General features: G+C 40.5%; 1 protein-coding gene across 1 annotated transcript in view; it reads right to left on the reverse strand.

Moving 5' to 3' along the window:
- The window catches only part of SNX3 (sorting nexin 3), a 41,513-nt gene extending 29,954 nt beyond the window's left edge, over positions 1-11,559 (reverse strand). Inside the window, exon 1 of the mRNA XM_024755252.1 lies at positions 11,063-11,559. Coding sequence (XP_024611020.1) covers positions 11,063-11,224 — 162 coding nt within the window. The 5' untranslated portion in view covers positions 11,225-11,559. The remainder of the gene's footprint in view (positions 1-11,062) is intronic.
- Positions 11,560-13,037: the final 1,478 nt, after the last annotated feature.

The following is a 13,037-nucleotide window of genomic DNA, read 5'->3' on the forward strand; positions in this document are numbered from 1 at the left end:
AATCAAGATGTCACTAGGGCTGCATTCCTTCTGGAAGATCTAGGAGAGAATTTGTTTCCTTGTCTTATCTAGATTCTGGAGGCTACCTGCATTCTTCAGCTCATGGTCCTTTCTTCCATCTTCAAAGTCAGCAATAAGATTACTCCAATCTCTGCTTCCATTGTCACATCTTCTGTAACTGACTCTCCTGCCTGTTTCACTTATAAGGACGCTTGTGATTATACTGGACCCACCCAGATAATCCAAGACAACCTATCCATCTCAAGATCCTTAATTTGATTATTATCTCCAAAGGTAACATATGTAAGGTAACATATTCACAGGTTCTAGTTATTAGGGAGTAGAAATCTTTGAGGAATTGTTATTCTGCTCCCACAATCACCCAAGCCACAGGTGCCACCAACTATGACATTTGGAGGTCCCTAACAAGTAATGTGTGGTAAATAAATGTTGCCACAAATTCTTTGAAGCTCCTTCCATCTGAGAGGTGGAGTCTATTTGAATCTAGACTAGCTTTATGACTTGCTTTGACCAAGAGAATGTGGTAGAAGTGACAAGCAAGTTTCAGAGCCTAAAACTCAAAAGGTCTTGCAACTTTCTATCTTCATTCTCTTGGAATGCTATTCTAAGACTGCCATATAAGGAAGCCAGTATAGCCTACTGGAGAATGAAGCCATATAGAAGAGAATGAGGCACCCCAGGGGATAGCCAGACATGCCATCAAATGCCAGACATGCCAAATCTCCAGCTCAAAAGCTGGAGAGCACAGGCAAAAACTAGCAGAGAAACTGCCCAGCCAAACCACAGAATGGATGGAAATAAATCACTGTTTCATATCATTAAGTTTTGGGGTGGTTTGTTATGCAACTGATACAATATTGGTTAGTGGGAAAACCAGCCTATACATTGTATATATATCTGGATGAGCTTTTGCAAGGAGGAATAAATAAGGTCATTTGGGTTAGGTTTGGGAGGAGGACAGCAGGTAAACTTTCTTGGCTATATCACAAAGCATGATCAGGCTGATAAAGGAAATGACTACTGTTAAGTAAGAATGACCCTGGTTTATTTCTATGATCTGCTGTAACTGGAAATGAGAGTCATTATAGTTTCTAAGAAGAGACAGATAACTAAAACTATATCAAAGAAACACAGAAGAAAGTGCCTACCATACTGCCTGAGATATAGCAATTGCCCAAGAGATGCTTAAAACAAAACAAACGATAAATAAAGAGGTAGAGAAAGATGTACGAGCCGGACAGTAACAAGGGGTCCCAGGGCATAAAGTGGTCAGAATCCAGTATTAATACTGTGTGACTTTGGCAGGTTATTGACATCAGATGTTGGCAGTGAAGGACGGAAAAGACAGCTGCTCTCTCTGCCTAGAACATTCCCGGCCCATTCTGCCCTTACACCCCTGGTCCCTCATGCAGGCTTGGGTTCCTACTGCACATTATGACTATCTTCACCAAGTAGTACCATTAAATTGAACTGAATTGAACTGAATTGAATTGACCTACCTCCCTACCTCCAGTCTATAAGTTTCTTGCCTTTAAGGGCAAGACATATGTTAGCACAGTGTCTGGGATGTAGTAGGTGGTTCATAAATGTTCATTTATTGGACACTTTTAGGGAAAACTGATAAAAGAAAACGTCTAGTCCTGTTTCAGGTTGGTGTGAACTTGCTAAATGCAGCAACCATGTCTTATTAAACTTAGCATTCCAAGTGCTCAATAAAACAACTGGCCCACAGGAGCTACTCAAATGTCAAGTTAAATCTAAAAAGAAATTTAGTTAGATTAGAATCTTGAGAGAATAAAACTGGACAAATACACAGAGTACAGATAAGAACCATATCCTAACATCTTAGCGAAAAGCTCTATAATTTATTTCAACTTCTGTGTATCAACATCAACTACCCTTTAAACTAAGATAAAAATTTTACCAATTTTTGTCCCGTTTTGAGAGCTAATATTACAGTTCCTCAATTTTCAACTTAACCCCTTTCTACAACTCAGACATTAAACTTACCCACGTCAATAGTTCAACCAATACTAATTTAATCATTTAATAATGGTATACTGCCATAATACGTAGAGAGTTACCATGTAAGAACACAAAACATTAAATGATGATATGGCATGAAAAATTAATTCTGAGCTGAAAAATATCCAAACCCCAATCCTGGCTAGAACTGACTATAGTTTTGTCAGGCACCATCTTCAGTTTTGCCACTGGTTTATTGACTGAACCTCAACTACCATGAACCAGCTGCTTAACAGTTTTTATCAGCACCAACTCTCTCTAAGTAGTTATTCAAAGGAGTTTATGAAGAGCTTCAAGTAGGAAAATTAATTTTATAAACTAAAAATCCTTGTGCTTGGCCTTAATATGAATAGTAGATGTAATCTAATAACTCACAAAGTTAGATTGTGTGTTTGCAAAAACAGGACCTTCAGAAGGAAAAAATGGCATCTAATATTTCCATTCAGCACCGAAGAATAGGACTATGCTTTAAAATCCTATTGGTATTTGATGAATGTCTAAGGAAAAAAACCTAACTAGCAGTGTTATATTTAACTACCATTTCCTCCATCATTTACTACTGGCATTCTAATTGAATGTTTTTTTCAAAGTCACATGTTTTGAAAATAAGATTCTCCAAGTGCTTTTGATTTCCAATACTTCAATGCTACATAAAATTTAGACCAGGGATTGGCAGCCTTTTTCTCAGATGGCAAGACAGTAAATATTTTAGGCTGTTGCAACTACTAAACTCTGCCCTTTCAGTGCGAAAGTAGTCATAAATACTATGTAAACAGAACATTACAAGGTGTGCTGTGTTCTAATAAAACTTTACAAAACAGGGAAGCCCATAGCTTGCTGATCCCTGCTCTAGAGTGATTAGTGTCTTAAGAATGTTCTCAGTTATATAATATGGAGGTAATATTTGAGTGTAAATTTAAACAAAGATCTGGTGATACACAGAAGTATGCCTAGCCAACAAGATTTTTATCTGCTTCTATTTCTACCTGAAGATGATCAATAACTGCATGGCAAGAGAGGAGATACTGAGAACTAGACATGAGAAGGGGAGCTTTGAGGCTCCTTTGTTCCTCTCTATGGATTAGAATGCCCAAACTTCCTACAGCACAGAGAAGCTCATACCACAAGGACAGGAATGGAAAAAACAGAAGCAAACAAGCTATAGGTGGCAGGTGTGGAATAATTTTAGGAAAGCCAAGGAAACAGAGATGCTACATCATTGATAAAATCAAAGCCTAGAGGGCAAAGAATTTAGAAAGTGACCATTCCAATATTGTTAGGCACTAAGTAATTTTATTAAAATAATTTAAAGTCTTCCTATGATTCTCTGGTAAGAGACATTGACCTCACTTACTTAGGTGGCTCAAACAATATACTCCATCATTCAATGTCATCAGCTAAAACGCTGGTCCTAGGTAAAACCGCCTATAGTTTTAAAGTCACTGAAGGCCAAAAAATGTTAATCATTTTCAGTACCTCTAAACCAAACTCAACCCCATGATATACCTCTATCAATACGCCATGTCTTCATGCGTGCCTCTTTTCTCTACTCACCAAAATTTTCTCAGGAAGGGATGGAAACTTATTCACATTTAAGAATGTCAAAATGGGAGCTCAAATTTTATTTTTTACAAATCAAATGAACTTTCTCTAAACATTGAAATTTCAGTCATCAGCAAAGGAAAGAATCAAGAGACATGATCAGAATGTTGCTAGAGCCATACCCTAGAAGGCTGATCCCAATCACTTATTTGCCACCGTGGTGAAGCAGAGAACAGTGTCTGTTCCTCCTTTCTTCATACGGCTGCCCAGCTAGACTAAATTCCAGCTTCCTTTGTAGCCAAATGTGGCAATGGGGCAGGAATATGCCTTCCCCTTGGCTAGAATATGGATGTGATACTGGGAGCTGATAGTCACAATACCAGCCCTGGACTGCTAGAGACTTTTTCACAAGAAAAAAATAAACTCATTTTTTGAGGTCTCTGTGAGACCAGTCCAAACTGTATCTTAATTGATACAAGCTTTCTGGCAAATTACAGTATATGTCACATTTTACTACCTTGTCTAATTTCCTAGATTCTAAGTTAAATATTTCTTTAAAAGAAGTAGAACTCTGGCTGAGAGCTTTAAGTCATTTAACTAAGAAATCAGTAAACAGCAATACCAAGATTACAGTATTGCTTTTCTTGGACACCATCTTTCTTATCTAATACTCAAAAAATTGCTGGCTCTGCTTACATGGAAGCAGAATATGGTACAAACATAGAAGTATCTAAAAGTAACAGTTCAATCCTTTTTTTTTTGTAAGCCTGATTGTGAAGGTGAGGAGATGAAAAATCTCTCATGGAATCACCAAAACAGCTAAAAATTAAGCACTTGTAGATTTTCCACTTTAAAGGTACAGAGTGGGAATATTAATAAAATATAAAGATTATTTAAGTGGATAGATATTTTGTCTCTTCCTGATTTCTGGCTTACTCTCATGATTATTACACAGGGATATAGACATGGATGGTGCAAGACAGGGGCAAAAAGATCTGGCTTGGCTGAATGTAGTCAATGCCTTCCCTTCTTCCCCCAAAGCTAAGCTGCTGGCATGCTTTCAGCTTAGTATCTAAACTGTCTCCCCTCTAAAAATAGTTTTCATCTTTGGCAAATATCACTGGTTTTCCTCTTTGCTGTAAGAATCTGCTGCTTCTTTCTTTTTTCCCCCCCAGAATTTGCCTTTTTAAAAAACTCATCAAGGCTACCAACCATTGTGGCTCCATTTTTTTTTTTTTCATATTTCTCTGCTACCTGTCATTTCTCAGAGACAGAAAGCTTGGTGCCACCAGGGATAATCCTTGCTGCATATCAGTAAGGTGGCCTTGCTGGGGTGCTTTTTAAATTGCCACTTCCCAAATCCCACCCCAACCCAATTAAAAGAGAATCTAAAGGGTTTCGGAAGTGCTCCAGGTGATCTGAATGTTCAGTGAGGATGGAAGAAAAAGGGCTCTGAAGGTCAGAAAATATACATTTAAATCCCAGTTCTGCTATTTAATAGCTGTGATTTTGGACAAGTTACTTAACCTCCCTAAACTTCATTTATTCCGAAGAATTCACTGCATGCCAAGCACAATGTCAGGTGTTGAGTAAGGGTGATCATGACAGTCCCCGTCCTCTAGGAAGTTAGAGTAGAAGAAACAGGAACTAAAGGAAGCTGCAGACAAGCAAACAGACTTAATCCTAATAGGGCTACAAGGGCACCCAGGAAGGAAATCCAGTCTAGATTCCAGGGATCAGCAAAATCTCTAAAAAGGTAAAATCAAGGCTGAGTCCTGCAGGATAAGTAATGATAGATGAGGCTGCTAAAGGAAGACTTTTTAACAGAGGAGGAAGTGTGTGCAAAGGCCTGGATACCAGTTCAGCTTCCTTGGGAGATACAAGTAGTTCAGCAGGACTGAAATAAGGATGAAGGAAGGACAATAGATGAGGACCAAGAGTGACTTCAGCTTTCACATTTGCAAAACAAAGATATCATCTGCTCTGCTTGGTTACCACAAAGATCAAATTATACTATATATAGCAAAGTCCATTGAACAGAGCAGGTACTCAAGTGATAAATCCCCTCACTTTTCAGCTTTAACATAACACGAGAAAGCCAAGCAACACACTTTTTCTTCAGGTCATCTCATCATAGCACAGAATTCAACAGTAAGCTCTTTTAAGCTATTTATTTTTCCTGGGTGCATCTTATCTACTGTGGATTACTGAAGAGTCAACTCTCAGGTCTCAAGGGTGCCAACACTGGGATTTCCTTCTAAAGGTTCAGACACTTGAGGGTTACCCAACACTAGGCAGTGGATAACAAAGGTTTTAATGTATTGTTTTAAATTCAATTAACTGCAGCTGTGAAGCAATTCTGACCCAGGACCAGAATACTTCAAATCCAACCCTGGCTCTGACACTAGTTAGGTAATTTACTTTGGGTTAGAGACAACTTTCTGTGCCTTGGTTCCCTTATTTGTCAAAATGAACAACATAGAACAGACTCCCTTAACACAATATAACAGGGCTACTTTTTAATTGCCACTGCCTCCCTCCCCCCATCTTAAGGGATGGGTTAGGTAAGATGAGACTCTTCAAAGCTAGCAAAATGCCTTTCCCTGATAGAGATCCTGGAGGTGAGCTGTAGCTGGCAGCAAATATGTATATCAGACAACATCTCATGGCCAACTGATAAAGCTACACAGATCCTGCAGATGTCCTTTGGCTCCAAAATGCCTTGATTCTTTAAAAAACTATTTTGGCCCTTTAACAACTGATTCTTATAAATCCTAAAAACAAGTCTAAAAATTAACTTATTTCTGATCAGGATATTAATGACTCTCAATTTAAAATGAGAGGACTCATCCAGAGAAGAATCACCAATACAGGTTTAGAATGGCAAATACTGTCAAGATGCGACTTTCACTATCTTTCTCATCACAGTTTATTAGTAAACTTTACTATTCAGTGTTATGTTTTAATATGCCTCAATTTCAAAAAGCTTCTTTTAGAACTATGTGTAGTGATGAATATTAACTAAAATTATTGTGGTAATTGGACTACCCTGGTGGCACAGTGGTTAAGAATCCGCCTGCTAATGCAGGAGACAGGGGTTCGAGCCCTGGTCTGGGAAAATCCCACATGCCACGGAGCAACTAAGCCCGTGTGACACAACTACTGAGCCTGCACTCGAGCCCGTGAGCCACAACTACTGAGCCCACGTGCTGCAACTACTGATGCCCGTGCGCCTAGAGCCCGTGCTCTGCAACAAGAGAAGCCACCGTAATAAGAAGCCCGCTCACCACAACTAGAGAAAGTCTGCACACAGCAATGAAGACCCACCGCAGCCAAAAAGTTAGTAAATTAATAAATAAATTTATTTAAAAAATTATTGTGGTAATCATTTATATATATGTATATAGCAAATCATTATGTTGTACACCCTAAACAAATACAATTTTGTAGGTCAATTATATCTCAAACTGGAAAAAAATCCTAGTACAATCATAGGAAACATACTACGTTAAAATATGGAGTATTCTATTCATTATTTTTGTTCTTAAGTGTGAAATTTACTATGTTATGAATGGCATCTCAACTTCCCACGTGGAATGCCACAAAATATATGTTTCTTGACAAGAAAATTCAATGATTTTAGTAGCTCAACTGCACATTAACATAGAAAATGTAGTTAGCTGATCAATGACTTTTTTTTTTTCAGTACGCGGGCCTCTCACTGCTGTGGCCTCTCCCGTTGCAGAGCACAGGCTCTGGACGCACAGGCCCAGCGGCCATGGCTCACGGGCCCAGCCGCTCCGCGGCATGTAGGATCCTCCTGGACCAGGGCATGAACCTGTGTCCCCTGCATCGGCAAGCGGACTCTCAACCACTGTGCCACCAGGGAAGCCCCTGACTTTTAATTTAGAAGTAGCTGTATTTAGAAAGAGGTAACTTTTGAGTGCCTATTATATATCAGTCACTGTGCTAAAGAGATTTATGTGCATTGTGGCATTTATCCCTATGAGGTAGGTACAGTCATCCCTCAGTATCCACGGGGGATTTGGTTCCAAGACACACACACCTCCATATTAAAATCTGCAGATGCTCAAGTTCCTTATATAAAATGGCTTAGTATTTGCATATAACCTACACACATCCTCCCTTTTACTTTATTTTTTAATAAATTTATTTATTTATTTTTGGCTGCATTGGGTCTTTGTTGCTGCATGGGGGCTTCCTCTAGTTGCAGGGAGCAGGGGTTACTCTTCGTTGCGGTGCGTGGGCTTCCACATTGCAGTGGCTTCTCTTGTTGCAGAGCACGGGCTCTAGGCATGTGGGCTTCAGTAGTTGTGGCACACGGGCTCAGTACTTGTGGCTCGTGGGCTCTAGAGCACAGGCTCAGTAGTTGTGATGCACAGACTCAGTAGTTGTGGTGCGCAGGCTCAGTAGTTGTGGCACACGAGCTTAGTTGCTCTGCATCATGTGGGATCTTCCTGGACCAGGGCTCGAACCTGTGTCCCTTGCATTGGCAGGCGGATTCTTAACCACTATGCCACCAGGGAAGTCCTTCCCTTTTACTTTAAATCATCTCTACATTACTTATAATACTTAATATACAATGTAAATGTTATATAAATAGTTGCTAGTGTGCAGCAAATTCAAGTTTTGCTTTTTGGAACTTCCTGGAATTTTTTTCTATTATTTTAGATCTGTGGTTGTTTGAATCCTCCTATGAGGAACCAGCAGATACAGAGGGCCAACTGTACTATTATTAGCATACCTATTTTACAGAGGGGAAGTGGAACTTAGATTCTGCACCTTACTCTGCTAATAAATGATAAATCTATTCTTTGAACTCAGAGCTAAAGAAAGATGCTTAACTTCACTCCTATTCAAAACAGTTGTCTCCAGGTACAACAGACCTTAATTAACTTAAAATCTCCAGAAAATTAAAGTTACATTATAGCACAAACTTCATAAACAGTGACTGAATCTCACCTTTAGCCTTCTCTTTAATATGCCAAAATAATTCTAGACCCTGAGCTTTCAAAAACCTTTAATCATTATGGTGCTCTCTGCTATATCTACCATTAGAACAATTTTAAAAAACATTACCACTGTACCAATTATTTTCAAAAGCCCAGAGATATTAATCAAGTGATTCTAATAGTCTTAAACACTATCCTCAAACCAAAAGATAAATGGAGATTGGGAAACTTGCATTCTAAAGTGCCACCATCCAGATAAAATTACTCTGTGAATTAGAGTAATTTCAATCAGATCCTATAAAATGGAACATTTTTCTCAAGATTAGAATGAGACAGTAACTATAAGATAGTTTAAGGGCCCAAACTTTGTAACATAAAATGGTTTGCCACATGTCAAATTCAACAGCAGAAGGCAAGCAGCAGGAGCTAGGGATAGCAGGAAGAGTTCAGAAAAGTAGTAATAAAAAAAAATGACAAAATGACTTACCTATTCATCTCCCTGGCAGTTCTACCTTAATTTCTCTCAAAAATCACATGCTGCTAAAATAAGTTCTACTATCTTACTATATGGTGTCCTGAGTTTTAAGTTAATACATTACATTATTAAGAGAATCCCCAATGGCATTTCATAAGCATTAGAAACTCAATTACGTTTTCTTAGAGGGCACATGACTTATGACTTAACAGTCATTAACGCAAAACAAACTGGTGTATATAATCTAACAAACCAGTGTAGATGTGTACTTTGTTAATTCCTTAACTCATTAATGACTCTTAAAAAGGATTTTAATCTCCAGAATACAAATGATCATACCATAAACACTATTTTTAAGTGTTACGTAAGCTATATGGTAATAAAATATCAGATGAATTTTTTAAAATAATTATCATACTAGAGTCCATTTAATATAATGCACTCAGCATGATAAACACAAAGTTATTAAATGGAGGAAATGTAGGCAGGAGATTCCACTTCAGTTGTGTGACAGGAAGTACTAGCTCTGGAAGTTTAGAAATAGGACCACCAGGCTCTGTTTTAGCACAAGAAATAAAGGAAAACATGCTAGTGAATAAGGGTAAAAGAGGAAGTTCTTTTTAGTGAACGATCTGCCATATATTTAAGACAATCCCAAACCATTCCAAGTTAAAAAAAAGTGCCTCATTTTTTTCACTTGGCTTACGTGATAATGTACTTCCCTAGGTACACTGGAGCTCAAATTTTGCAGTTTCACTGTAACAAGACTGCTTGTGGCCCACACATCCTTAGGGAGACAACCATGGCTTGTAACATGAACCTGTTCGTTTCATATCTTAAAAGTTTGACGATTGTTACATTTTTCTAGCAACACATGAAAAGTAAATCATTTTTTAAAGTAAGTTTCACAACAGTGAATAAACTGAACACTACTAAACTGTACAGTTAAAAATGGTTAAGATGTTAAACTTTGCTGTATTTTACCACACAAAAAAGTGTGAGTTAATGAGAAATTAGTCCACTTAAATGTTAATAGTAACTTGCTATGTAAATTTTGATTACTCTAAAACCAAATTCTTACGCTTAATTTTTAGTAATTTGTTGTTGTTGTCATTAACAGCTGGATTCGTTTTATGTAACTAATTTTTAAGGATACTTCCATACATGAGGAAATTCTTTAATTCTGAACTAGAGAGTGAAAGTGAAGCGCTATTCTCAATTAGCATCTTTCAAATCATCTGAATTACTTACTGCCAACAAATACTAGTTATTAAATTATAAATGTGTTTCTACTTCAGCTGATTCCTTCATTCAGTGAAGTGCAAATCTCAAAATTAGGAGAGCAAAATCCTAAATGAACAGGCTTTTCTTAAAGCAGTGGTAGTTTTGATTGTGAGGTAGGCAACACTCCCCACTCCTCAGCCTTTAGCTCGACGGTGGCCCAAAATACTAACGTCAATCATTTCCAATCACCGTTCTCTCCTGGCTCAGCCCTACCAAATTTGTCAGGCTTTTGTGAACTCCCATGAGGTTCTTCTGTTCAGAAAAGCGTACAACCTAGGTGAGTTTGGTAGCTTGGGAAGGGCCTGAAGCAATCAGCTTGGCTTGGCCACCTAGGAGAAAAGTATCCAGGAAAAGAAAACCGGAAATACTTCAACTTTGCGCAAACCCCCTTTCTCAGTCACAGCTAGCTCCCTTCCCGATGAAGGGCTGTGTTCTCGAAAGATCTACCCCTTTCCAACTCGGTTGTCATTCCCAGATCAGCTGCTTGAGGGGCAAGCGGCGCTCAACCCACGCCCTCTTCTTCGAGTACCTTCTTCAAGTGCCAGCGCTGGGCTCAGCTCACTCTGCCGCCCCCATCCAAACCCTACACGAAGAAGGGCCCTGGCCCACGACCCCGCCCGCGGACAGCCGGGAGCCCCGGCCTAGGCGGCCTTGGCCGTTTGAGGGTTTGCGCTCCAGGGTCGGCTGGGGGCACCAGGGGCCGTAGGAGGGGTCTCTCCGTAGGGGAGTAAGACGGCCTCACCTTGACCCTGATTTCGTAGGTGGTGAACCGGCCCCGGCCGACTCCCACTGTCTGCGGGTTGCTCACATCGATCTCGAGGAAGTTGCTGGGAGGCCCGCAGGCGTCATTCAGGTTCTGCGGCTTGGTGATCAGCCGCCGGGTGTCCGCCACGGTCTCCGCCATTTCGTTGCTGCAGCCGCCGCCGCCGCCGCCGCGGGCTCCGTCCACCCCCTCGGAGTTCCACCGACCCCGCTGCCGCCGCTGCTGCCCGCCGCGGGGACGCCGGGCTCGCGCGCAGCGGTCGCAGGGCGAACGAGCACGTAGAGTGGGTGTTCACTCCGCACGCGTAGCTCCTCCCCGCGCCCCTCCGGCTTCCGCCTCCTGTCCCCAAGAGGGGAACAGCTGACATGCCGGAACGCTGCGTCCCGGGCCGGGAGCCTCAGCGGAAACCGCGGAGGGTGACAGCGCACCAGGCAGAGGAAGAAAAGCGCAGTCAGGTTACTTGTAGGTGCGAACACGTTCCGGCCAGACTACAGCGCCCACAGTGCATCGGGCGAGCGCGCCCAGGTGCTGCGGGACCGGGGGTGCGAGGGCGGGCGCTTCCTGTGTTTCTGTGTCTGTTTTGGCCTGGACCAGTGGGGAGAACGCCGGAAACGATCTTCGCGGTCTTGGGAGCCGCGGGGACAAAAGTTAAAAGGCGAGGTAGGGGAGGTTTGCCCGCAATCCGAACAAAACTGCCTACGCTCAGTGGCAAACTATCCACCGTCTCACTGTAAACCACTGAAAACGCCTGTCTAGGTAACCTTGAATTGATGCCTCAAATGATTTTGATATCAACTTGAGAGTTTCACCGTACATGTGTCTGGCTTGGTAAATTGAACGTGGGAAAGTAGAGTGGAATAAAAACAACGTCGCGAGATCATAACCGTGCGGTCGAACCGATTGGGGAGACTGGTCGGCCCTCTAAAACAAGATAACAGATAATATATGGGCTGAAACCTGCTTTGACTTTCTGATGTTTGAGTGATCTGCAACTTTTCCCCTTCAGTTCCCACAAAGTTCCAGTAAATTAAAAAAAAAAAAAAAGCGGTAAACGTATTGGTACAGCATTTGAAATGGAACTCAAAAAAGCCTTTATCAGAAATGAAAAAAAGACAAAACAGTTAAGTAGATCGCGTTTAATCTCCAACAAATGCAGAGTTTGAGCACTGAGGTAGAAGGATAGATGTTTATTCCTGCCTGGGGAGTTCTCTCCCTTGGTGTTATAGTCTCACAACTCTTTCTGCGTTTCTATGTTGAGTTTCAGAAAACCCATTCACTTTAAATAATCTGATCTGTCCCTTAAGCTGAAAAATTGTCTGGATCATTAGCAACCATTCTTAATAAAAATAAGAAAAGTTGGTATTAAAAAAATAAATGTGATGTAGATTATTTTCAAGAAAACTCAACGTTCATTCATTAAACAAGTATTTATTGAAGGCCTACTAGGTGTTTTCAACTCTAGATACTAGAGGTAAAAGGGTGAGGAAGACATTGAAATTCCTTGGTTTCATCAGATTAATTGTCTAGTATATGCTCTATCTTGGGGAGACAGATAATAAAGCAATAAATAACATATCTGCCAAAATGATTGGTACTATAAAGAAAATAAAACTGGAAAATGTGAGAGTGACCCAGACAAGCTCATTAGGGTGGTCAGTCAAGTTCTCTCTGAGTATATCTCCCTGTCAAAGAGTAAGAGTAATATCAGAATAAGTACCCAGGCAGGACTCCCTGCTGGGCCTGTTGCAAGAGACCAAGTGGAAACTTGACTGCTGTGATTAGGGCAGTGAGCTCAAAAATGTGTGTAAATGACTCTTGGAATTGGAATATATGAGAGCTAAGAGACCAAGAACCACTGTATTGTGTTATCATCCACAACCACTGTATTGTGTTTGACACCTGTACAAAGCAATCATGGGATATTCTCTTAGAAAGCTGTCTCATTGGAGGCCAC

The sequence above is a fragment of the Neophocaena asiaeorientalis genome, unplaced genomic scaffold (assembly GCF_003031525.2).
Source record: "Neophocaena asiaeorientalis asiaeorientalis breed wild unplaced genomic scaffold, Neophocaena_asiaeorientalis_V1.1 scaffold105, whole genome shotgun sequence".
NCBI lineage: Eukaryota > Metazoa > Chordata > Mammalia > Artiodactyla > Phocoenidae > Neophocaena > Neophocaena asiaeorientalis.